Genomic DNA, 27,476 nt, shown 5'->3' with positions numbered 1-27,476 from the left:
AGCTCAGAGGTAGAATGCCTCTGGGTTCAATTCCCAGTCCGTCCGTCCGTCCATCCGTCCATCCGTCTCTCTCTCTCTCTCTCTCTCTCTCTCTCTCTCTCTCTCTCTCTCACACACACACACACACACACACACACACACACACACACACACACGGAAGGACTGATAAATACTATAGCATTGATAGTATACATATCTATTTTCTGAATTACATAAAACTCATCAGAATATTTATAAGCAGCTTGGTAGCGGGATTCATGCTCATCTCTTGCTTCAAGATACTTCTATTTCCTGCATTGACCACACACACCTATCTGTCTCATGAATGTACTCCAAACTGCCCCAGTATCAGCCACTGGTCTTCTTGCTCTATACTCCTATAGAAGCTTCATTTGCTTTTTACAGTTTTAATTACTAGCTCCCAAATTTACGTCTCTTCTAAATTTTAGCTTAAACTCAGAACAATTCTATTTCTAGAATAGCATCAAAGATTTATCCTATTAGAAACGAATGTATTTTCTTATTTTAAATTAGAATTGTTTTTAAAAAGGTACCTACTACAGTATTAATTTTAAATGCTTCTAGCTGGGCGTGGTGGCACATTCTTGTATTCCCCGTGCTTGGGAGGCTGAGACAGGAGGATCGCACAGGTTTGAAGCCAGCCTCAGCTACTTAGTGAGGCTCTCAGCAACTTAGTGAGACCCTGTTTCCAAATAAAGTATAAAAATAGGTCTGGGAGTATAGCCTGGAGGTAGAAAGCCCCTGGGTTCCACCCCCAGTACCACCAAAAAACAAACAAAAATCTTTAATGCTTCTAATATTAACATTTTCAAAAGAATGTCTTTAACCTGGCATGTTCTTTAAAGAGGATACAATTATGAAGTTAAAGAAAACATTAAATATATAAACCAAGTATTTTCAACTTACCTCAAGTGGCATGAGTCTAATTAGTGTAGCAAAGCACTGTGTAGCCATGAATCTTACACTGTCTGTCTGATCACTCATTCTTCCCAACACAGGAACAACTAAAAGAACAATATATGGAACAATACCAACATCCAGTTGTTCCATTACACCTGAGTAAGTGATCAAGGAAATTTTTGAAATGGTTTCAAGGTAGATGTTTTCACACAAAAATTAATATGCCAAGACTATAACTTCTAAAAAGACCCCACACTGTCTTATGTGTACTATGAGAGAATAGACTGACTCAGTCCAAAGGGTCATGATGCAATTATAACATCATTTGCATACTGTTTTTGTGCAAACACTGTGTAGTTTTCTCATGACTAAAAACAACAAAAGTGGATGAGCACAGTGGCACATGCTTTTAATTTCATTACTTGGGAGGCTGAAATAGAAGAGTCACAGGTTTGAGGCCAGCATCAGCAATTTATTGAGGCCCTCTACAACTTAGTGTGAACCTGTTTCAAAATACAAGGGGCTGAGGTATAGCATGATAGAAGAATGACACTGTGTTCAATCCCCAGTACCAAAACAAAACAAAAAAATCGTTTTATATCTGAAGGTTGAAATAAGTTCTACTAAAAAGATTTTTTATAGAGAGTAATTTCTATAAGTTTCTAGAATTCCAAAGTTAGTCACACTAACTTTGCTGTAAATATAACTCAGTGTCACTGAAAGCTAAATTTCATTGGGAGGCCGAGACAGGAGAATCTGAGTTCGCAGCCAGCCTCAGTTACTTAGTGAAGCCCTTTGCAACTCAGTGAGACCCTGTTCCAAAATAAAGAATAGGGTTGGGGTTATATGTCAGAGGTAGAATGCCCCTGGGTTCCATCCCCAGTACTGCAATAAATAAATAAATAAATTCCAAATTTCCCACCAGGATTTTGATGATCACAAACTAAATATAGTGGATCTAATTAGTGCAGTCTTCTATATTCAGCAGCATTTTGAACCAGAGTTCTACTGGTCTGCTCTCCATCCATCTTGCTTACAGAAATATCTTTCAGACACTTCCAGTTAGAGTGGCTTAGTTATATTTATGTATAGTTTGGTCATTTTCCACACAAGAAATGAACAAAGTTTGAAAACATTATATGTTTACAACACAGGTACTCTCTACCACCTGGTTAAGTATTAATTATAAACCAAATAAAATAATTATTAGTATAAAAAACCTACAGTATAAAAATACCTAACAATATTTTACCTGTGAAAAGGCTGTCTCTCTTCCTTCCTTCCTTCCTTCCTTCCTTCCTCCCTCCCTTCCTTCCTTCCTTCCCTCCTTCCTTCCTTCCTTCCTTCCTTCCTTCCGGGAGGATTCCACCTCTGAGCTACATGCCCAGAACTTCCTATATTTTACTTTGAAGCAGGGTCTTGCTAGATTGCTGAGAGTCTTGCTGTGTTGCTAAAGCTGGCCTAAAACCTGCAATCCTGCTGCCTTAGCCTCCCAAGTATAGGAATTATAGGCATGCACCACCATGTCCACCTTAAAAAAACTGCCTTAAAATTAATCATAATTCTTTAAACTTTCTAAGTGAAAATTTTTATAATGAAACATAAATATATTCATAATAAAATGTGAAATACTACAAAATAAAGCTTAAAAAACAAATTTCTTTTGGGAATACAGCAGGTTGTCTATGTGCATATTTTAAAAAGTCAATTTTATTCTAGTCATCCTTAATGAAGTAAAATGAATAAAATTTCTAAAGAATTTTTCAAAATAAAAAAGGATACAGGCAAGTGCTTCAATTGCACCCTCTTGTTTGACACTGTCATCAATTGCTCCCAGCCATGGAAGTACCTTCTCCAAAAAGATATTCATTGTTTCCATGGTAGCTATTTTGCTCATGACACCTACACAACGAGCAGCCATGTGCCTCACTGCAGTGCTGGGGTACTGAAGGCACATATAAAGATGACACAAATGCTGTACCAACTAAAAATAAGAGAGTTAAATGCAATCAGAATACTCATTAGGAATCCACCATTTAAAATGTAACTATAATAGCCCATATACTCAGAGATGCTCTCAATAATCCAATGACTCTAAATCCAAAAATACCTCCAAATACCTCCAAATCTGTCAAAATATCCTCAATAGAAAATTAATCTAAATTAATACTATGATATTATAACTCAAAACAGAAAAGTAAGGAAAGGTACAGAATTTTGTCTCTGCCCAATACCTTCTGTTAGGCATCCAGGAACAATGAATTTCCAAAATTCATAGGAAGACACATCAGAAGGCACTGTCAAGATTCTCCTGCTAAAGCTGGGAAAATGGTGCCATGCACCACCAGCCTCCTCCAAATTTAGTAACACTGGTTTAAGTTTAGGTACCTTTTGTTCATGGGGAGACAATTTTCTAGTCTACTGTTCCATTCTTCTCTGTCCCAATTCTATTATATGAAGTATAATAGTAGGAAGGAAGATGAGAGAGAGAAACAGACAGACAGACACAATCTTCTGTCTTTGCCACTGACCAGTTTCATATTGGGCAGGTGATTTCCTTCCTTCTACCTTTCCACTGACCTTGGAAATTAATACCTGTGCTCATCTTTTCTTGAAGCTATATTATTAGGATGGTATAAACAACAGGACTGTAGTTTTCCTTCCTATTTATACCTGGGGCGCTGTGCCACCAGAGTCCTTCCTACAATGTCCCATATACTGGGTTTTCTATTTTTCATGCACCCAACTCAAAAAGCCCACAAGAGCTGTGCTGTAAGTTATTCAATATATATATATAAAAACACTACAATCACTAATGTTGACATCAAATTGCATAGTTCAAGTCTTAAGATCTTTTTTTTAAAACAGGATCATTTGTTTGAAGAAATTCTACACTTGCATTAGTTAGTTACCAAGGGATGAAGTTCAGGATCCATCGAAGCTGCTGCTGTTTCAAAAACTTGCAGAGAATTCACCAATTCTTGAGCAGGTCCATCTCCCCTTTCCAGGAGGGACTTCCCATCTATACAATTCATTAAAAAAGAGTATCAATGCAAATAATTTTTCAAAATCTAGAGCCCACAGAAATTGTTAGCACCTCCCTAACATAGGAGAGTCAATACTGACTTATAGATAAAATACTGCCTTTTATAAATAGAATGACGTGATCTTACTTTAAGTGATAGGGTACTTCAGTTAAAGGAACCAAATAAGTTTAAAATAATAATCTATTTCAAATATTGCATTTTGCATAGATAAGAGAAAAAAACAAAAAGTACAGAGAATGACATAAAAGTATTTTTTCCAATCTTCTATTTTGAAGCTTAGTACATGGGATAAATAGTACAGGCATTTTATTTTATAGAGATGTTGAAACTTCTTTCCTTTTGGTACTAGGGATTGAACCCAGAGGCATTCTACCTCTGAGCTATATTCCCAATCTCATAGTATTTTTGGTTTGAAACAGGGTCTTGGCTAGGTTGATGAGAGTTTGACCACTTCCTGAGGCTGGCCTTGAAACTGCAATCCTCCTGTGTCAGCCTCCCAAGTACTGGGATTACAAAGATGTGCCACCACGCCTAGCTATTTTGAAATTTCTTAAAAAATGAACACAGAAAAGTATGTGCATACCAAAATTATCTAGATCAATTATATTCCTTAATGAGCCAACCATCGCATCCCAGAGATGTGGCAACTTCACCACCATCTCACCACCAAAATGCTTCACTATAGTTGTCAAGGCAAATTCAGCTCCTCTCCGTTGTACCAGGTAAGGCTTCTGGGCCTAAAATTAAATATCAGTTGAAAACAGAATTTCAGAGAAAACATAATGCATTTAAAAATTTTGTCGAGAGAACTTAAAATTTGATTATTAGGCATATTTGTGATATGTATAAACATTAAATTTACATGAGCCTAAAACTCCTAACTAGACTTTTATATCCAGAGAAAATACATTTTTATTGGTGTTGGGGATAAGCAATGGAAAGATATGTGCTATTTCTAGAAATAGCGCGAAATTACATTCTTTCTTCTTTTTTTCAACCCCAAAGAAACTTATCAGCTAGAGAATAGAGATTAAATGATTGATCTATACTTATATTTACTTAAGGGACACAAGAGCATGTTTAAGGTAATTCCTAGATTAAAAACTTCTTATTCAGCAGTAATCACAGTATACAAGACTGTCTTCTCCCACAAAAGAAACGCAAACTCTTACACGCATACACACATACTTTAAATTACTTTACAGAGAGAGACTGGTTTGGAGATGTAGCTCATTGGTAAAGCAATTGCCTAGCATGCACAAGTTTCTGGGTGTGATCCCAGCACCCCCCCATACACACCCCTCTATGTAAACCAGGTATAAATATCAAAATCACAGTATGATTTTTTTTTTTTTTTTTTTTTTGCGGGTCTGGGGATGGAACCCAGGGGCATTTGACCTCCGAGCTACACCCCCTGCCCTATTTTTTATTCTTTATTTTGAAACCAGGTCTCACTGAGTTGCAGAGAGCCTCACTAAGTAGCTGAGGCTGTCCGCGAACCGTGATCCTCCAGGTCTCAGCCTCCTGAATGCTGGGATTACAAGCGTGCGCCACCACGCCCGGCTTCAGTATGATCTTGATAAATACAATTATCAAAAGATATAATCAGTGAAAAAGACTTCATAGAGTATTTCATAATATAAATAATAAGGTGTTGATTTTAAAAAGAAATTTAAAATAGGCTAATATTTTACAAAAACATGTTTTAGTATCATTTACTGCTGAACCACAAAAGTTTTTATGTCTTGCAGTAAAAAGAATTGAACATTCATTCTACGATTAATAATGTGCTATAAGATTTTCAATACTAAACAGTTAAGGCTGGTAATTATTTGTCTTCATAAAAAGTTTGTAATGTAGCCGGGCGTGGTGGCGCACACTTGTAATCCCAGCATTCGGGAGGCTGAGACAGGAGGACCGCGATTCGTGGACAGCCTCAGCTACCTAGTGAGGCCCTCTGCAACTCAGTGAGACCCAGTTTCAAAATAAAGAATAAAAAAATAGGGCAGGGGGTGTAGCTCGGAGGTCTAATGCCCCTGGGTTCCACCTCCAGACCCGCAAAAAAAAAAAAAAAAAAAGTCTGAAATGTAGAACAGAAAGACCAGCAGAACAGAATGGAAAGCCCAAATAAATCTTCACAAATAAAAAGCCTGATGGATGACAGAGGGATCATAATAAGTTTGGGAAGAAAGAATTCAACATTGGGCTAACTGGCTGCTCATACAAAAAAATAAAGTTTAGATACCTACCATCATATCACACATATGATTATAAAGTGACTAAAAGGTTGCAGGGCAATGATTTGACATTTGCAAAATTATTCTCTGAATATCAATAGGAATTCTTTATATTGATAAAGCTGAGAAAAATTTTCACTATTGTTTAATAAAGATAAGCTGATAAAATTTGTAAAAGGTATGAGAACTTTAAAGATATGAACTATTTTTCTGGATCATACTGCTAGAGTACTCCAAAAGGCTATTAATATTAGTTATTTCACTTATAAGTATAAAAATACAGTTCTGGAAGCTACAGAACATTTTAGTTATCAATATACTGGTTGGAATTTATTTAAAAATCAAAGCATGAAAAATATATTTACCTCATCAAGTTCAACAAGGATACTCCCACTGCTTCCTGCAGGAAGATCTGCTATTTGGGCTTTTACTGCTTTGGGGGTAGGACCTCTTCTGCTTGTGATAGCAAAAGCTGCTTTCTGGTGCCTATAGAGTGTAATTATACCTCTATGTTTGGTGACCATGTGATGCATTCCATCTTTTTCTGAGCTGGATCCTAGTAAGAAAAAAGTTAACCTTTTAATCCAAATATTAATAACTGAATGTTTCCTGCTCCAAATGAGACACACAATTTAAAAGCCTTCTTTAAGGCCTCAATTTTTATAAACTGATGACATTTTTAGACAGTGAAATAGTAACAAAATATTCTAATTGCATAGGTTTTAAATCTAACACAAAGTTGTAGAGTCATGTAAACAATGAGAAATAGCACGTGTAAAAACAGCTGTGCCTAGGAACAATATGAAACACTAAAAATTACTTCATGTGAGTTTCCTCTAAAGGAAATGTTCACAGTAACCATGAATTCAGAAAATTATTGTCCACTGCATTATATTCCTACCTCACATATGAAATTAAAGATGGATAGATGATGACCTCATTATATTTTTAAGTTATTATTTAAAATGTCCACATTTCTCCAGGTCATTCACTTTTTAAAAGATCTAATATTGAGCCACAGTTGTACATGACTATATTTTAAATAATTTGTTCAATTTCTAAAAAATCTTAATAGAACAAAAAAATCTTATAGGACTGTGTTATGTGAAAAAAAAAAAAAAAAAAGCACTGGTCTTTGAGAACATCCTACTGAAAGCAGTTGTCTTCCATACAACTTTCCAGATGAAAACAGAAAAACTGGTTAAATATTAGATACTAAATTGTTTATGCATACCTCCCCCCCCCTCTCTCTTTGTGGTACTAGGGATGGAACCCGGAGCATTCTACCTCCGAGCTACACCCCCAGCCCTATTTTTTATTCTTTATTTTGAAACAGGGTCTCACTGAGTTGCAAAGGGCCTCGCTAAGTAGCTGAGACTGGCCGTGAATGGCAATCCTCTTATCTCAGCCTCCCAAATGCTGGGATTACAAGCATGTACCACCACACCTGGTGTTTATGCATCTCATAAAACAGGTCTATTTAGAAATCAAATATAATAGAAAGATCTTTCAATGACTAACATTTGATATAACTGACTTTTCTAGCTGTCATAAGCCATACAATGAAGATTAGAGTGAACACCTGTCTCACAGATTTCAGTTACCTTATATCAGATACCGCATCTCCTATGAATGGCTTATTTGCACTTAAGAGGTTATAATTACTTTATCAAGTTAATGTAACATGGAATTATGTTATAACCAAATATTTTTTCTCTCAAAATGGAAAATGTGAGAAATGACTCTTCACATGATCTGGATTTGTACTGAATTGTAAGCGTAAGTAAATGAAAACAAATTAAATGGTTAATTCCTCCTCTACCCAAAATAAAGGTTTAGATATATACCTTTAGAATTTTCCTGGCCACTCTGTGTTGGTACTGGACACGCTACACATGGAGTTAGATACGGGTCCACACAAAGTGAGCTACAGAGGTTTTTAATAATTTTTGAATTGGGGCAGGGTGTCCTTGTTGTGCATTGCTGAAGAAGTTTAGCTATACACTGAGCTGCATAGTTTTGCACTAGTGTATTCTCTTCTTTTTTAATCGTCTCCATTAGTGGTTTAATGATGGGATTTAATTTCTCTGGAAGCTGCTGCAAGCTGACAACTGCACATGCAGCAAAAGTGTGCACTCTCAACTGTAACACTTGCCACTCCTGGTTTGTCTCTGTAACTGTCATTTGGACCTGAAGTCGTTTACTATCTAAGTGCTGTAATACTTGAGGACTTAAATCGAAAGTTGATGTGACTTCATTAAAAACAGTAGTGACCTAATAAAAAAAAAGAAATAAAAAATCATTAATTACATCAACCCCAAATAGACAGTAAACTCCTAAACAGCAGACAGCAAGGTGGCTTGTTTTTTGTTTTGCTTTGGTGTTAGGGATGGAATCCAGGAGCATTTAACCTCCAAGATACAGCCCCGGGGCCCTATTTTCTCTTTATTTTTGAAACTAGGGTCTCACTAGGTTGGTAAGTGTCTTACTATTTGCTGAGGTCATCCTCAACCTGCAATCCTCCTATATTCAGGCTTCCAAGTAATGGGATTACAGGTATGTGCCACCAGGTCTGGTTTATTCTTTTATATATTCTTATACAGGGTCTCACTAGGTTGCAGAGAGTTTCCCTAAATTGCTGAGGCTGGCTATGAACCTACAATCCTCCTGTCTCAGCTTCCCAAGGACTGGGATTATAAACTTTGCCACCACACTCTGCAAGTTTTTTTTTTTTTTTAACCTCAAAAGAGCCCCACAATATCTAGTATCGTTTTAGTACCAAGTAAATAAAACAAGTATCTGAAACTTCCCAACTAACATTTACTTTAATCTGACCTAATTTAACATGAGCTTTATATTCTTTAAGAAAGATATGTTTTCTTAAAAATAATAAAATTACTTATCCTTTCAAATATATTTGAGGGGAAAATCACATAAAACAGCCATAGAACACTGGTGAAGTGCGAAAGCTATTAAAAGCAAATATCAAAATCCACAAACTTCTGGGAAAATATTCTCAACTCAAAAACTTTTAGTTTGCTAAATGTTGCTTTAAAAAAAAAATTCTTTTTCCAAGGATTGGGATTGAATGCAGAGTGCTCTACCTACTTAACCAACCTGCTTCTTTTCTTTTCTTTTCTTGTGGTACTGGGGTGGAACCCAGGGGCTTTTCTACCTTTGGCTATCCTCCTGGACCTATTTTATACTTTATTTGGAAACAGGGTCTCACTAAGTTGCTGAGAGCCTCACTAAGTAGCTGAGGCTGGCTTCGAACCTGAGCAATCCTCCTGTTTCAGCTTCCCAAGCACTGGGATTACAAGTGTGTGCCACCACACCCAGCAACCAACCTGTTTTTAAAATCTTTATTCTTTGATGCTGGGGATTGAACCCAGGGGCATTTTACTTCCAAGCTATAATCCCAGTCCTATTTTATTTTTATTTTGAAACAGGGTCTTGCTAGGTTAATAAGAGTCTACTTGCTGAGGTTGTCTTTAAATCTGTGATCCTCCTGTCTCAGCCGCCCAAGTCCCGGGATTACAGGCACGTGCCACCACACATGGCATTAATTTTTATTTTTATTTATTTTTTTTGTGGTACTGGGAGTGAAACCCAGAGGCTTTCTACCTCCGGGCTATACCCCCAGACCCATTTTATATTTTTATTTTCAAACAGGGTCTCACTAAATTGCTGAGAGCCTCACTAAGTAGCTGAGGCTGGCTTCGAACTTGCGTGATCCTCCTGTCTCAGCCTCCCAAGCAGGGATTACAAGCGTGCGCCACCACGCCTGGCTACATGGCATTAATTTTTAAATTGCTATGCTGCAATACCCTCAAGGCCCAGCCTAGGTAAAAGTTCTGAATGTGTCGGGCAGGGTGTGGTACCTCACACTTGTAATCCCACACTTGTAATCCCAGTACTTAGGAGGCTGAAATGGGAGGATCAAAGGTTTGCAGCCAGCCTCAGTTACTTAGTGAGACCCTCTACAACTTAGTAAGACCTTGTTTTAAAATAAAGAATAAAAAAATAGGGCTGGGGGTGTAGCTCCGAGGTAGAATTCCTGTGGGTTCAATCCCTAAGTTCTGAAAAAAAGAAAAGAAAGGGGAAAACAAGTTCTGAATGTGTCTGTTCATGATAAAAACCAAAGGGAAAAGTGAAATATTTCCCTTTCACTGGATGGAAACTAATACATAGGATAAAATAAAGGCACAAAAAGGTTTAAGATAGGGAAATTCTGGCAGAGGAAACAGGAGCTCAGGTAGAGAAGTAAGAATGACTGAGCAGAGTGTGGTATACTTCTGCAAGAAGAAAGCTAACTAGGCCTGGTGGAGGAAGTTAGAAAAATAAAGAGAAAAGACATGGAGGATTGAATGGCGATGAAATAAGAAAGAAAGAAAAAAATCTGAAAAGCAAGGAAAAGGAAAATAACTGTTTTAACAGAGAGGGATATGGTCAGAATGGCACTAATGGACTATTAACTAATCTACCAAAGAATGTAGGATGAAATGGATCAAAGACTGCCTGGAGCCAGAGGGAAGAGTTAGAGACTTAAGAGAAAGTGTTAAGAAATTTGGCTATGACAACAGAAATGGAGAAAGTATAAACATAAGAGGCTTTCTGAAAGAAATGTTGAAAAGATTTGTAACTGTAATTACAAGGGCATATTTTTGGCCAAAGTAAATTCTCTGTCTGGTTAAATTTGAAGTGGCAGTAAGATAACAAAAATAAAAATACCTAATACAAGAACATTAAGTTTCAGAGTAGACAGTACACAGATAAATACTAAATCTTGAAAAGGGTGAAAAAGACGATTAAAAATGCCTACCTTGCCAGGGATGGTGGCGCACGCTTGTAATCCCTGTGCTTGGGAGACTGAGACAGGAGGATCGCTCAGGTTCGAAACCAGCCTCAGCTACTTAGTGAGGATCTCAGCAACTTAGTGAGACCCTGTTTCCAAATAAAGTATAAAATAGGTCTGTAGTATGGCCCGGAGGTAGAAAGCCCCTGGGTTCCAACCCCAGTACCACCAAAAACAATAACAACAAAAAAAACCAGCCTACCTCAGGGAAATACCCATATTTGGCAGTTAAGAAGAAAATAGAAATTCAATAAGAGATACAAAGGGCAGTGGCTCTTGGCCGAGGCACCTTTACAATTACCCTCATCCTTCCATACTTCCTTCCAGAGATTCTGACATTTATGCTTGTTTTCTGTCCCAGATCAAAATCACTGGACTAATCAAAGTAGCGAAACAGAAAGGTAATTTCAGTGGGGAACAAGATGTTCTTCAGAAAAGGGGCCATTTGATGAGCTTTAAAAAGAAGATTCCAGAAATAGTAGGAAGAGAAGTCAACCACAAAGAAAATTTGAGCGATCTAATTCTAGACAGGCGCGTGGGGGAGGGGTGTACATAAATATTAGAAAAACAACTATAAAAAGAAGAGTTCAGGTCCAAAAATGTCAAGTTTAGCTTTCTCCCGTATGTGAGAACAAGTAAAGAAAATTAACTAGCCAGGCATGGTGGTACACATTTGTAATCCCAGTGCTTGGGAGGCTGAGACAGGATCACATAGGTTCGAAGCCAGCCTCAGCTACTTAGTGAGGCTCTCAGCAACTTATGAAGACCTTGTTTCCAAATAAAGTAGAAAATAGGTCTGGGGGTATAGACTGGAGGTAGAAAGTCCTTGGGTTCCACCCCCAGTACCACCAAAAAAAAAAAAAAAAAAAAAAAAAAATTAGCTATATTATTTTTCAGTTAGAAAGGGGGATAAGAAATGGACATTAATTCGCCAGGCCAAAGGAAAATGAAGTGACCTAATTTCTGATTCTAAGCCCAGGAATAATTCATTCATATAAACTAACCTCATAGACTTAAATACAAAGTTACAGTAATCAAGACATGAGTACTGTCATAAAGAAAGACAAAAGAGACTGAATAGTAGATAATAAACCTATACTTAATTATTCTTCAACTGATTTCTTACAAAGATGCTAAAGCAGTCCAACAGGGAAAGTCTTTTTAATAATGATGCTAGAAAAATTAGACATGTACTTGAAAAACAAGCCAAAAGCTCTACTTCACACTATATGCAAACATTAATTCAAGAGGGATCAATGTGGGTATAGCTCAGAGGTAGAGTGCTTGCCTAACATGCATGAAGCTTTGGGTTTCACCTTGAGGACTGCAAAACAAAGATGAATGAAAATCTAAACATAAAAGCAAACACTAAGCTGGGCGTGGTGGCACATGCTTATAATTCCCAGCATTTGGGAGGCTGAGACGGGAGGATGGCAGTTCCTGGACAGCCTCAGCTACTTAGTGAAGCCCTTTGCAACTCAGTGAGACTCGGTTTCAAAAAATAAAAAAAATAAGAACTTCCGGGAAGATGGCGACCGAGAAAAGCGGGGCTTAAGAACCCCGCTAACAACCAATCTCCATTACCACAAAATCAGCCCCTTTCATAGCCAGAAAACACCATCACCAGAGAAACAAAAAAATCACCAGGCTCCAGAGAGAAAGCGGACTGAGAACAGAGCTCAGCAGCCACAAAGGAGATACACCGGCCTCACGCCCGAGGACGCGGCAGCAGTGCCATACTGCCGGCAGCAGCGGCAAATTCACCGGACGGCTACAGCAAGCCGAGGTGAGCCGCTGCGGAACAGCCAGGTGGGATTTCTCGCCACAGGTAAAATCTAAAGCTCCCAGTGGCTGAGCTCAGCACATGCCGCAGGGATTCAGAGTGGAAATCAAAACCAAGAAGAAAATACGCCAGCCTCACGGCCGAGGGCATGGCAGCAGCGCCATATTGCCACCGGCGGCAGCAGCAGAAAATTCACCGAATCCAGTACAGCTACATCTGCGTACTCAACAACAGTGAGTCAAATTGTGGGCCACAGAGGAGAAATCCCAGTACTGTACTCCCTGGGACTTGACCCAGTGGGGGATGGGCGGTGGCAGAGATATCACACCATAGGAGAACGTGCAACCTGGCACCCCCCACAGTCTAAAGCAGCCTCTATCGACTCTCTGGGTCAGAGACTCTGTGATACAACCCAGTAAAGGAGTAGTGGGGTCTGAGATACTACTGAATCGAGATCCAGAACACCTTAAGTGAAGTCACAGTGACCCAAGGGAAGAACCCAGAGAAGGCACAAACTTCCGAAATCATGGGAAAGAGGAATAATACTGGAGCAATAAATGCCCACAACCCCACAACATCAGAACCCAATAAAACAGAAAATCAGAGATTTCTAGAAGATCAAATCAGGAAAATAACTGTAGAAATAATAGAGGTGCTTCAAAAAGAACTCAGAGAGAGCCAAAAAGAGATAAAGGATGCAATTAATGAAGTAAAGGCCTCAATTCAAAGCACAAACAACCAATTAGACCACATGGAGAACAGAATCTCGCTCTTAGAAGATGATCATTCCAAAAATGAACGCATATTTTCTAATCTAGGAAAAAATATCCGACAGCAGGAATCTGACATTGAAGAAATATGGGTCCATTTTAAGAGAGCTAACCTAAGAATAATTGGAATAGAGGAGGGAAAAGAAAGTGAAACCAAAGGGATCAACAATCTCTTCAAGGAAGTAATAGCAGAAAATTTTCCAGACATAGAGCAAGAGGTCGATACGCAGGTCCAGGAAACGTATAGAACTCCCTTTAGACAGGATCTAAGAAGAGGATCCTCACGCCACATAATTGTCAAAATGACCAATGTGGAAGCCAAGCAGAGAATCTTAAAGGCAACAAAAGCAAAGGGCCAAGTGACATTCAGAAGCAAACCAATTAGAATCACTCCAGACCTCCCAAACCAAGTTATGAGAGCCAGAAGGGCTTGGAGTAACATATTCCCAATTTTGAAAGAAAACAACTTCCAGCCAAAAATTTCCTACCCAGCAAAACTTTCTATCAAATTAGATGGAGAAATAAGAAGCTTCCATGACAAACAGAAACTGAAGGAATTTATGTCTTCAAAACCAGCACTAGAGAAAATACTCAAAGAGATTAACTACAAAGAAGAAATAGGTAACACACATCAGAACTAGAGAAACAAGATTTTCCATCCAACAGACAACTAAGATTGGTTATCTGTGGAGATTCATTATTTATGTTAGTCTTTTACCTATCTCTAAAGGGTATTGTTTGCCTTTATTGTTGTTAATTTTTAGGATTTCTAGTTGGAATATTAATATACCTTCAGATATAGCATTTGGAAATATTTTATCCCATTCTATTAGTAACTGTTAACTCTGTTTACATTGTCTTTGGATATACAATATTTTTTTTTATTTTTAGGGAGTTTGTATACTCTTCTGTTGCCTGTGCCATTGAAATCATAACCAAGAAATCACTGCCAATTTCAAAAATAAATAAATAAAATAAAATAAAATAAAATAAAAAATAAGCCGGGCGTGGTGGCACACGCTTGTAATCCCCGCACTTGGGAGGCAGAGACAGGAGGATCGCGCAGGTTCGAAGCCAGCCGCGCGCGCTGGCTTAAGAGACCCTGTTTCCAAATAAAAATGTATAAATAGGTCTGGGAGTGTAGCCCAGAGGTAGAAGGGCTTCCAGGAACCCCAGTACCACCAAAATAAATAAATAAATAAAAATAAATAAAAAATAAAAATAAGGCAGGGGGTGTAGCTCTGAGGTCGAATGCCCCTGGGTTCTATCCCCAGACCGGCAGAAAAAAAAAAAAAAAAAAAAAAAAAAAAAAAAAGCAAACACTACAAAACTTAAGAGACAATGACTATCAACTGCCTTCACTAATGGGAAGAGGAAAACAGTTCCTTAGATCACAGAACACAGTAAAGGAAACAACTAATAAATTAGATTTCACCAAAATTTTAACATATCTGTTGACCTAAAGAAAGCAGTTAAGAAAGTTACAAGGCAAGCTGGGTATGGTAGTGCAGGCTTGTAATCCCAGCACTTGGGAGGCTGAGACAGGAGGATAGCTCAAGTTCAAAGCCAACCTCAGCTACTTAGTAAGGCTCTCAGTAACTTAGTGAGACCCTGTTTCCAAATAAAAATATAAAGTAGGTCTGGAAGTGTAGCCGGGAGGTAGAAGGCCCCTGGGTTCCATCCCCCATACCACACACACAAAAAAAGAAAATTAAAAGATAAGCCACACACTGTCAGAAGATACTCAGAAAGCATATTTTGGCATCCAGGATATATAAAGATTTCCTACAACTTGATACTAAAGGCAATCCAATTAAAAACTGGACTCACTACTTGGGAGGCTAAGAGAGACATATCACATGTTCCCAGACAGCCTCAGCAAATTGGCAATGTCCTTCAGAACTGAGACCCAGTTTCAAAATAAAAAGTAAAATAGGACTAGGGTGTAGCTCACAAGCTGTATGCCCCTGGGCTGAATCCTCAAGTACCACAAAAGAAAAAAGAAAGGTATTTAAAAGATAAGACATTTGAGGAAGACATAAAAATTATCAATAAGTGTTCAACATATCTGTCATTAAGAAAATGAAAGCCCAGAATGAAGTCAAGGTGTGGTGGCAAACACTTGTAATTCCAATACTTGGAAAGGCTGAGGCAAGAGGATCACAGGTTCAAGACCTGCCCCAGGAACTTAGCAAGAACTTATTTTAAAAAATTTAAAAATAAAAAATAAAAAGAGCTGGGGTGGTAGCTCAAAGGTAGAATGCCCCAGGTAAAATCCCTAGTACTAAACCAAACCCACTAACATAACCATAGAATGGCTAAAAATAAAGGGACTAATCATATCAAATGTTGGTGATGATATGAAGCAACCAGAACTCTCACATTATCAGGAGACAAAACAATACAAACCACCTTGGGAAAGACCTGTAGTTTAAAATACCTTTTTTCAGTGCTGTGGAATTCAGCCCAGGAACTTACACATGCCAAGTAAATGCTCTACTACTGAGCTACACACAAGCCCTCTGTGTAGCTTTTATCTATCTATCTTTCTTCCTTCCTTCCTTTCTTTCTTCCTTCCTTTCTTTCCCTCCCTCCCTCCCTCCCTCCCTTCCTTCCTTCCTTTCTTTTGGTGGTACTGGGAGTGGAACCCAGGGGCTTTCTACCTCTGGGCTACACTCCCAGACCTATTTTCTACTTTATTTGGAAACAGGGTCTCACTAAGTTGCTGAGAGCCTCACTAAGTAGCTGAGAGCCTCACTAAGTAGCTGAGGCTGTCTTCGAACCGGTGTGATCCTCCTGTCTCAGCCTCCCAAGCACGGGGATTACAAGCATGCGCCACCATGCTCAGTCAGATCTCTGTGTAGCTTTTAAAAATAAAACTAATCAGACATTTATCTTAGGTTTCAGCAATTCCACATCATCCTATTTACCCAAGAAAAATGAAAGGACTTGTCTACCGAAATGTGTTTTAAAAGGTTGCTAACAATTTTGCTCACAGTCAAAAACTAGAAACAGCCCCAAGTGTCCATCAATGGGAGAATGGCTTAAACTGATTGTGGTATATTCATACAATGCAATAATAAAAATGAATAAATTATTAACACATATAACATGGATGAATTTGAAAATCATGCTAAAGCTGGTCATGGTGGCACATGCCTATAATCCCAGCTTGTCAGGAGGATGGATGAGGTAAGAGTTCTGAGTCCAGCCTTGGCAACTTAGGGCAAACTTAGGGAGACCCTGTCTCTAAATGTATGTATGTATAAACAAATAACAGGATGGGGATGAAAGTCAGTAGCAGAGCACTCCTGAGTTCCCAAAAAAACCAACCAACCACACCATGCTGGAAAATATCCTATGCCAAAGAGCACAGAATACTGTTCTATTTCTATGAAATTCCAGAACAGGCAAAATTAATGTATAGTGGAGGAAAATCAGAATGGTTACTTGGAAGCAGGAAGGACTGACTAGAAAGCTGTAATGATGATTTGTATTTTGACATGGGTTTGGGTTTCACAGGCATATTTAACTGAAAATTCATCAAATCTAAGTTTTATGCACTTTAGTATATAAATTTTGCCTCAAGACAGTGCAAAAAAACATAAAAAATGTTGAATTTTAGTTAATTATATAAATGCTATGGTATACTAATATCTGAAATTTACTTAGACATGAATTTAAAAAGATGAATTTGATGGCTGAAGAGTAAATATGTGACTATATATGTGTAATAAAGCAAAATGAGTAAGATTTGCATGCTTACAGATATGTGTGTATATAGAGCGAGCACAGGTTTAAAAGTATATTTCTATTAGTAACTTTTAACTAAACATGAATATATGAATATTTGTGTAATTCATTCATTTTTCTGTTGTTTGGATTTTCATTTTCATTGTATATTAGGAACAAGGAAGAAAAATACTCAGGAAATTATAGAAGCAGGTTTTCCTATACTCTGCCAGACTAAGTAACAAAAACTTAACAGCTTTTTCTAAACAAGGTGCATTGGTTTGTCAGAATTTGAGTTTAAAGGAATAAGAATCTCACTCGGTGGTAGAGAATTTGCCTACTGTGCAAGAAGCCCAGAGATTTAATCCCCAGTACCAAAAACAAAAAAAAGATTTTGAGTTAAATTTTTTTTCCTTTCCCATCCTCTTCTTCTTCTTCTTCTTCATCAAAAAAAAAAAAACAACAATACAATGAAATAACCTTTCTAAAGGATGGAGATGGTAGGCTACTAGGCCACAGACAGTGTGTTTTTGTTTCATGCTCTAAAATTAAGATACTTTTTCACTTACCAGGTCATTAGCTTGATCTATTGTTAAAACACTGTTGTTTATTCTATTACCAACTTCAATATGTGCATCAGCTAATGATGATATCAGCTGTTTACATTCATTCTGCATTCGTGTGAATGGAACAGCAATTTCATCGTAATAAAAATGTTCTGAAAGGATATCAAGTAAACGTGGCTGCACAGCTAGGGTAACAGCTTTACACTCCTAAAATATAATAGACAACAAATATTCAGAGCAAATATATAAATAAAATTTTAGAGATATACATCTTTACTTGGACCTGATACCATTTTCTAAATTGTACCAGTTTTGAACCTTATGTTCTGCTTTCTCCCAGAACAAGTTAGTTGCACAGAGAAAAAGGTATTATACCCAAACTACTCTAAAATTTTAATAGGAATGACTACAGAACATGCACATGGAACTATTATAACTCCATTAAATTTTCTACCTAATTACTCTTACTGTATTCTGAATTTATTCGGTATGTAGGTGTTCATAGATAAACATATATATAAAGAAGAGAAAGAAAGAACACACAAATTTAAAGGTATATTACTGTAAAAAAAAACAGTCAGAAAAGAACATCTGGCATGCACTAAAAATGTTATTTAAATTTCATTATTAGATTTCTTAATAGTTTAGCCCACAGCTTCACATGCCATACTGTAGAAATGGATATATAATTTAAAAGCTACTTACCTGCCCCCAAATTTAACTAACCCTTCCCCCTCTCTCTGGTTGTTGCCTGCCCCAACCAGAGGGGGAATGGCCTCAGTGGTGAGCCATGAGGGGTTCTGTGGGAGCTGGGTGATCAGCCTGGGCTTCACAGAGTAAATCCAGAGAAGCTCTGTGAGGGTCCAGAAACCGAACTGTCAACACTTGCTGTTGAGTCTGAGAGGCACAAAAACACAGCATCACTGCCTCTCCAGCACATTGAGTCCTGCCTAAAAACAGATGCGCCTTGCTTCTTTCCAGAGGCAAAGCAGGATTCTCAGTTGCAAAAGAGCATAGCTCAATTACTTTTAGAGCACAGTTCAATCACTTTTAGACACCATTTTGACAAACTGCTAAGAGGCAGTAACAAGTAACTCACAGCAAGTGCAGACAGTTAAATTTCCAGAATTCCAGTCAATGGAATAAACAAAGCCAGTGGGAAGTTTCTTTGATTTACAGAAGCAAGTCTTACAGAAACCCATAAATCTTATTAGACATTAAAGGTTAAAAGGGACTAGAATGAGCCGGGGGTGGTGGCACACGCTTGTAGTACCCGCGCTTGGGAGGCTGAGACAGGAGGATCACACAGGTTTGAAGCCAGCTTCAGCAACTTAATGAGGCTCTCAGCAACTTAGTGAGACCCTGTTTTCAAATAAAATATATTTAAAAAAATAGGTCTGGGAGTAGCCTGGAGGTAGGAAAAGCCCCTGGGTTTCACCCCCAGTACCACACACACACAAAAATAAATAAATAAATAAATAAATAAATAAATAAATAAATAAATAAAATAAAGGGACTAGAATGAAATGGCTTATTTGGAAACATAAAGATTTGGGTTTAAATGTAAAATTTTCTTTTGCGTATGACTAAAATTTCTGCCCTTGCTACTATCCATACAAACAGACTTCTAAAACACAAAGCCATTGGTTGTCGTTTTCAGTGCAGAGAGATACATAGAGCAATGAATGACCAACTGGATATATGGAGTCTGGTTTCTGGACTGCTTCTATATACATACCCATGTTTTTGATAGAGACCTTTGTTAATTGACTGCAGGGCCAAGAGCAAATATTAAATACTGGCATAGCTAGTAGTCTTAGGTATGGAATAAGAGTATTAAGAAAAAAGTTTAAGGTAAAAGGTAACTGAGAGAAATAATGTCCAATATGATTTAGAATACTTTTCTATAACATTTGGACATTTAAACAGAAAATGTTCACTTATGTGATAAAATATAAATAATCCTGACAGCTAATGGAAATTAATTTACTTAATTTTGTCTTATTACTTTTGGACCAAATTTTACCTTTTGTAAAGTAGCCCATTCACAGATTACCAAAGCAACACTAATCCTCTGTAAGGCAGATTTGGAGTTCAAGTGGAAAAGTAGCAACTGGCCAAGGGATTCAGCTGGTTTAATTTCTTGAGCTACCATATTTACACCTGGATCACAAATACAGCAACAAAGTGCTCCTAATAACCTAGAAAAGAAAAAAAGAAGTTATACTAGAAATCTATTACCTTTAGTAAAATTTTCCCTACTGAAGCCATAAGCTTTCCTACAGAAGATATAATTTTTAGCTGGGTGTGATGACACATACCTAAAATCTCAGTAATTGGGAAGCTAAAATAGGAGGATCAGAGGTTTCAGAATAGCCTCAACTTAGCAAGACTCTCAGCAATCTAGCAAGACCCTGTTTCAAAACAACAACAAAAAGGGCTGGGTGTAACTCGGAGGAAGAATGCCTCTGGGTTCAATCTTAGTACTATACTAAAAAAAAAAAAAAAAAAAAAAAAAAAAGAAGATATAACTCTTACCTTCATTAACAGATATAAATTCTATTATTAAAACTTAAAAAACTAAAATATTTAATTGCTTTAAATTTTTCTTAGGCTCTAACAAGCGTGACGGATGATAGACACATGAGAGGAATGTTTTCGTTATAACTTCTGAGGCCAGACCTATCTATTTATGATTACTTGACATTTAGTGTGTACTCACTTGGCTGCCATCATTCTGGCCCGCATAACTACAAAATCCCTGGTGGCTGGGTCTTCCATGACAGTGTCTGCACCTGCAATATATTCCTGAAGTACTTCTTTATTCTGACTTTGACCTTGGCGTACCTTACCACCCGTTTTTTCCTAGTGGAAAAAAAAAAAAAACACAATAAATATTAGTAATTAAAACTTAATAGGTAATAAAAATATTGTTATAATTCCAATAAATGTACAGTTTCCACAAAGTTTTAATAGATAAAAGTCACTATTCATGTCATAATACTACTAAATTCTCCTTACCAATGAAATCAAACTATTTTTGTTGTTGCTGTTGGATTGGAGATTGAACCCAGGGGAATTCTATCGTCAATAACAGCTCCAGACTTTTATCTTTTGTTTTGAAACAAGGACTTTCTTTCTCTCTTTTTTTCTTTTTGCAGTACTGGGGATTGAACTGAGAGGCATTCTATGCCCAGAGCTTCCATACTCTCTCATTTTGCATGCTCTCTCTTTTTGCAGTACTGGGGATTGAACTGAGAGGCATTCTATGCCCAGAGCTTCCATGCTCTCTCCAAGTACACCACCCTTTTAGCACAACTGTGATTCACCAACCCAAAAGCTCTCTGAACCCATGGTTTGAGGAGGTTCTATACCACTAGCCCTACTATTTATTCTTTAATTTGAAACAGGGTCTCACTAAATTGCAGAGGGTCTCACTAAGTAGCTGAGGCTAGCTTAAAACTTGTGATTCTCCAGTCTCTGCCTCCTAAAGTACTGGAATTACAAGTGTGCACCACCACACTATACAAGCGTGCATCACCATGCCTGGCTGAAACAGGGTCTTGCTACATTGTTGAGGGCATCCTCAAACCTGTGATCCTCCTGTCTCAAACAACCAAATACTAGGATTAGAGGCATAACCCACCGTACAAGGCTTGAAATTGTACTTAAAACAATATAAATTTCTTATTTAGTTACTATATTCATAATTATGAGTTGAACATACAAACACATTATGCCCTTCTATGCTTACCTTGGCTCTAGCTTTTACTTCTAGCAGCATATTTAAATCAATAGGTAAATGAGAAGGCTGCATCATTAAGCAAAGCCAAGCACCCATCCATGGGCAGGCAGCTGCTACCACATACTGAACTGAGGCCTTGCTCAACAGTTTCATCCAGACCTACAAAGTGAAAAGAGAATATGAAAGTCAGAAACTTCTAATAAGTGCCAATAAAACCTAGCACTTATTTTTAGGGATACTAAATTAAAAGGTAAAAAGTAAGAAATGGCATATAGATTAATTTAAAAACACAATATAGAGGCTTATTTTGAAATGCTATTTTTGACTAATTACAAGAAATAATGAAAAGGAAAGTTCTATTTTAAAGATCCTTCAATATTTTATGAAAATCATTAATTCAATTTAGCCTATTCAAGATAAAATAGATAAGGATTCTATATTAAAATTAGAAGTGGTAATATCCTTGATAAATAAAAACAGCATCAATCTTGATTCATGATCTTATTCAATAAGGTAATCAATGTGTGTGTGTTTGGTGCTAGGGATTGAACCCAGGGGCATTCTACCTCCAAGCTACATTCCTACTATATCTTATTTTTGATTTGGAAACAGAGCCTCACCAAATTGCTGAGAGATTCCCTAAATTGCTGAGGCTGGCTTCTAGCCTATGATCCTCCTGTCTCAGCCTCCCAAGTACTAGGATTAAAAGTGTGTCACCAGCCGGGTGCGGTGGCGCATGCTTGTAATCCCAGCATTTGGGAGGCTGAGACCAGAGGATTGTGGTTCGCAGACAGCCTCAGCTACTTAGTGAGGCCCTCTGCAACTCAGTGAGACTCAGTTTCAAAACTAAAGAATAAAAAAAAAATAGGGCAGGGGATGTAGCTCGGAGGTTGAATGCTCCTGGGTTCCATTCCAGCCGCAAAAAAAAAAAAAAAAAAAAAAAGTGTGTCACCATGCTTGGCTGATTTTTTTTTTTTTTTTCTTGGTGGTACTAGGGGTGGAACCCAGGGGCTTTCTACCTCCAGGCTATACTCCCAGACCTATTTTTTAAAATATGTTGTATTTGAGCCAGGCGTGGTGGCGCATGCTTGTAATCCCCGTGCTTGGGAGGAGGAGACAGGAGGATCGCGCAGGTTCGGAGACAGCCGCGCTGGCTTAGGAGACCCTGTTTCCAAATAAAAATATATAAACCATAGATCTGAGGGTGTAGTCTGGAGGTAGAAGGGCTTCCAGGAACCCCGGTACCACCAAAAAAAAAAAAAAAATCTATCTATCTATATATTTTATTTGGAAACAGGGTCTCGCTAAGTTGCTGAGAGCCTCACTAAGTAGCTGAGGCTGGCTTCGAACCTGTGCAATCCTCCTGTCTCAGTCCCCCAAGTGTGGGGATTACAAGCCTGGCTTAAGTTGATCTTTTTTGATACATAACATTTAGTTGTCTAGAACCAGCATGTAGAAATAATTTCACTGCTAAATGAGGGCTATTAATAATAAAGCACCTCAGAGGCCAACAATTTAAAATGTTATAGATTCTTATAGTAAAATATGACATTTCCCCTATAAATGCTATTAAATGTATTAAATGGCTTTTCTTATCAAGGTTCCAACATGTATGGCTAATCTTGCTAAGTCAAAGGGAAAGGTACAAGTCTAACTATGATAATTAGACCCTCTATATTACCTATATATATATATACACACACACACACATGTATATACTTTGGAGGACCTGTGAGGATACTCTTAGCAGCGAATGAGGACTGAGACTTTCAGAAAGTACTTAAAACACTTACCCAACAGGTCACATAATAAGAGAAAGAAATCGGGTGTGATGGCGCACGCTTATAATCCTAGCATTTAGGAGGCTGAGACTGGAGGATCATGGTTCGTGGACAACCCCAACTACTTAGTGAGGCCCTCCACAAATCAGTGAGTCAGTTTCAAAATAAAGAATATAAAATAGGGCAGGGGGTGTAGCGTGGAGGTCAAATGCCCCTGGGTTCCAGCCCCAGATCCACAAAAAAGAGAAGCGGGGTGGAAGCATGGCCAATCAGAACTTAACTATTACACTCTAAAAGAAACTTAGTTTCCTGGAGCATCCTGAAGACTTTGTAAATCTCTTGGATGACTTTTTTTTAAAATCCCTGGCCCACAGTATAGAAATTAGGAAAAAAAAAAACTATGAAATTTTTAGGAAGAAGAATGTTGATATATCCACTGTATACCTTGTGAATGAGGTCCAAAATTTCTGGGCTGCTTTCTAAAACACAAAACTGAAAAATGTGTCGAAGCATATCAGGTAGGATAGGTATAAGCCAAGATGAAGAGTTCTGAAAACAAAAGAATCAAAGCTTTAACATTCAATCCTTTGATTTCAACTTACCTGAAGTATAAGTCAAATAACAAAAGTATTACCATGAAAAGATTGCATACCTTTATCAAAAAGGTTTAATTGGTATGAATCTTTATTAGAGTTAGAGAAAACAAACATATTTATTATTCCAATGGTTTGAAGAAATTACATAGCATATAATCATCGAGGTGGAAAAGGCCTGATTATCATTAACAAAATCAAATTTTATTCAAGTAAGTTAAACTTATCCTCCATATTCATATAGAACCAATGTATAGCCAGAAGAATCCCCTTTTTCACATCATATATCATTGACTTCACTGTCAAGAAGAACTGGAAAGTATCATCTCATTGCTGCTACGCTAAACAACCAAACCGTAAGTTCTATGTGGTTACCAATAATGCAAGCAATGAGTTTAAGATAATCTCCAAACTAGAAAACTACAAAGTCACTACAAAATTAGGGCAAAGTTCTTAATCTTAGGTCGGGGACCCCTTGAAAGTCTGATAAAAAGTTCGTACACTCTTTTAAAAAATAAGCTTATAAGCCACAGCTACTCAGGCCCTTTGCAACTTAGTAAGACCTTGTTTCAAAATAAAGAATAAAATAGGGCTGGAGGTGCAGTTCAGAGGTAGAATGACCCTGGGTTCCATTGCCAGTACCGCAGTACCACGAAAAAAATAAAAATTTAAAGTTTAAAAAATAAATTTAAAAAATAGGTCTGGGAGCATAGCCCAGAGATAGAAAGCCTATGGGTTCCACCCCTACTACCACCAGAAGAAAAAAAAAAAAGGCCTAGAAGGTGTAGCTCAGAGGTAGAATGCCCTGGGTTCAATCCCCAGCAATACACACACACACACACACACACACACACACACACACACACACACACACACAATCTCTCTCTTATCAGATTACAAACTTTGTTATTCTATTTTTATTTTTATTTTGGTGGTACTGGGGGTGGAACCCAGAGGCTTTCTACCTCCGGGCTATACTCCCAAGACCTATTTTATACTTTATTTGAAAACAGGGTCTAAGTTGCTGAGAGCCTAAGTAGCTGAGAACCTGTGCTTTGAACCTGTGCGATCCTCCTGTCTCAGCCTCCCAAATCCAAGGGATTACAAGCGTGCGCCACCACACCCAGCTATTCTAGTATATTCTACATTATAACTACTTAAAACAACCAAGGGAAGGAAAGGATACATGAGTAAAGCACAGAAGATTTTTAGGCAATAAAACCATTCTGTATGATATAATTAGAGACATAAGACTTTATACAAGCCGGGCGTGGTGGCGCACGCTTGTAATCCCCGCGCTTGGGAGGCGGAGACAGGAGGATCACGCAGGTTCAAAGCCAGCCGCGCTGGCGTAAAAGACCCTGTTTCAAAAATATAAAATAGGTCTGGGGCCGGGCGTGGTGGCGCACGCTTGTAATCCCCGCACTTGGGAGGCAGAGACAGGAGGATCGCGCAGGTTCGAAGCCAGCCGCGTGCGCTGGCTTAGGAGACCCTGTTTCCAAAAATAAAATAGGTCTGGGAGTGTAGCCCGGAGGTAGAAGGGCTTCCAGGAACCCCAGTACCACCAAAAATAAAAAAATAAAAATAAAAGACTTTATACAACACAGCACAATCTATGGGTTTGACACACTGTGTAAAATAAATGCAATGTAAACTATGAACTTTGATGGATAATGTTGTATCAATCCAGGTTCATTAACTGCAATAAATGCATTACTCTAGAATATTGGCAGTGAGGGAGATTTTGTATAGTGTGGGATAGCAGTATATAAGAACACTATGCTTTCTCTTCAATTTTGCTCTGAATTTAAAACCACTCTAAATCTACTCTTTTAATACAATCTGATAATTGTGCTCCTTGGTTTTTACCCAAAGGATATAAAAAGTAGGTTCATGCAAAAACCTGCACATAGATGTTTATAGCTGTTTACTGAATAACTGCCAAAACTAGGAAACAAATGAAATGTCCTTCAATAGGTGAATGAATAATAAGTATAATCAGACAATGGGGTATCACTCAGTACTAAAGAGAAATGAGCTATCAAGTCATACAGGGAAAGAAAGGGAGAAAACTTAAATGCACATTACTAAGTGAAGGTAGTCAGTCTAGTAAGCTCCCACATTGGACAATTCCAGCTCTGTGACACTCTGAAAAGGCAGGGGTCGTGGGAGAGCACTGGGAGGAAGGACAGCTAAATGGAACTTTAAAAAGGGTTATTAGGGCCAGGCGTGGTGGCGGATGCTTATAATCCTAGCATTCAGGAGGCTGAGATAGGAGGATTGCAGTTTGCAGACAGCCTCAGCTACTTAGCGAAGCCCTTTGCAACTCAGTGAGACTGTTTCAAAATAAAGAGTAAAAAATAGGGCTGGGGTGTAGCTCAGAGGTAGAATACCCATGGGTTCCATTTCCAGTACTGGAAAATAAAGGGGAGGGGGGTGTTAGGAGCCAGGCATGGAGGCACATGCTTGTAATCCCAGCATTTGGGAGGCTGAGACAGGAGGAGCGGGGTTCGCAGACAGCCTCAGCTACTTAGTGAGGCCCTTTGGAACTCAGCAAGACCCTGTTTCAAAATAAAGAATAAAAAAATAGCAGTGGGGGTGTAGCTCAGAGAGAGAATGCCCCAGTGTTCCATCCCCTGTGCTGCAAAAAAAAAAATGAATAAATAAATAAGAGGGGAAAAAAAAGAAAAATAGAAAAAAAAGAAAAAGAAAAAAAGGGTTGTGAAACCATAACCATTCTGTGTAACACTGTACTAACAGATACATAGCATTATACAACACCAAAAGTAAAAACTAAGAAGTACAGGTAAACAATGGACTCTTGGTGATGTTGATGTGTTGGTGAGTTTGTCGGTCTTTTTTTTTTTTTTTTTTTTTTTTTTGTGGAACCCAAGGGCTTTTCTACCTCCGGGCTATACTCCCAAACCTATTTTATACTTTATTTGGAAACAGGGTGTCACTAAGTTGCTGAGAGCCTAAGTAGCTGAGGCTGGCTTCAAACCTGTGTGATCCTCCTGTCTCAGCCTCTCAAGCTCTAGGATTACAAACATGCGCCACCACACCCAGCGAGTTTATCAGTCTTAACCAAGGTACCATTCTGGTGGGGGATGTTGATAATGGGAGAGGTTATGCATGTGTGTTTTAGGATATATGAGAATTCTTTATCATCTGCTAAATTTTGCTATGAACCCAAAATTGCTCTAAAAATAGACTATTTTTAAAATAAATTAAGTCTGCAACAACAAAATGGACAAGATACCCACTCCAGAATGAATCCATATCATCACAGCAATTAGTACTTAAAGGTACCCATATACCCCAATAACATTAACATATTGTCTGCTCAGGAGACGGTAAGGCTGGGGAATTGGGTATGGTGGTGCATGCTTGTAATCCCAGTTCTTAGGAGGCTGAAACAGAAGGATCTGAGGTTTGAAGCCAGTCTT

General features: G+C 38.1%; 1 protein-coding gene across 1 annotated transcript in view; it reads right to left on the bottom strand.

Moving 5' to 3' along the window:
- BTAF1 (B-TFIID TATA-box binding protein associated factor 1) overlaps positions 1-27,476 on the bottom strand; it is a gene marked incomplete at both ends in the record, with an annotated part of 111,878 nt that overhangs the window by 26,165 nt on the left and 58,237 nt on the right. Inside the window, 11 exon segments of the mRNA XM_080695169.1 lie at positions 928-1,076; positions 2,704-2,905; positions 3,834-3,943; positions 4,552-4,705; positions 6,571-6,761; positions 8,053-8,479; positions 17,915-18,118; positions 19,938-20,112; positions 20,634-20,776; positions 21,666-21,815; positions 23,882-23,986. Coding sequence (XP_080551295.1) covers positions 928-1,076; positions 2,704-2,905; positions 3,834-3,943; positions 4,552-4,705; positions 6,571-6,761; positions 8,053-8,479; positions 17,915-18,118; positions 19,938-20,112; positions 20,634-20,776; positions 21,666-21,815; positions 23,882-23,986 — 2,010 coding nt within the window.

The sequence above is a fragment of the Muscardinus avellanarius genome (assembly GCF_963383645.1).
Source record: "Muscardinus avellanarius genome assembly, chromosome: 4".
NCBI classification, from domain to species: Eukaryota; Metazoa; Chordata; class Mammalia; order Rodentia; family Gliridae; genus Muscardinus; species Muscardinus avellanarius.
Note: the sequence above shows the minus strand (reverse complement) of the source record. Positions and strands in the feature narration are given on the sequence as shown.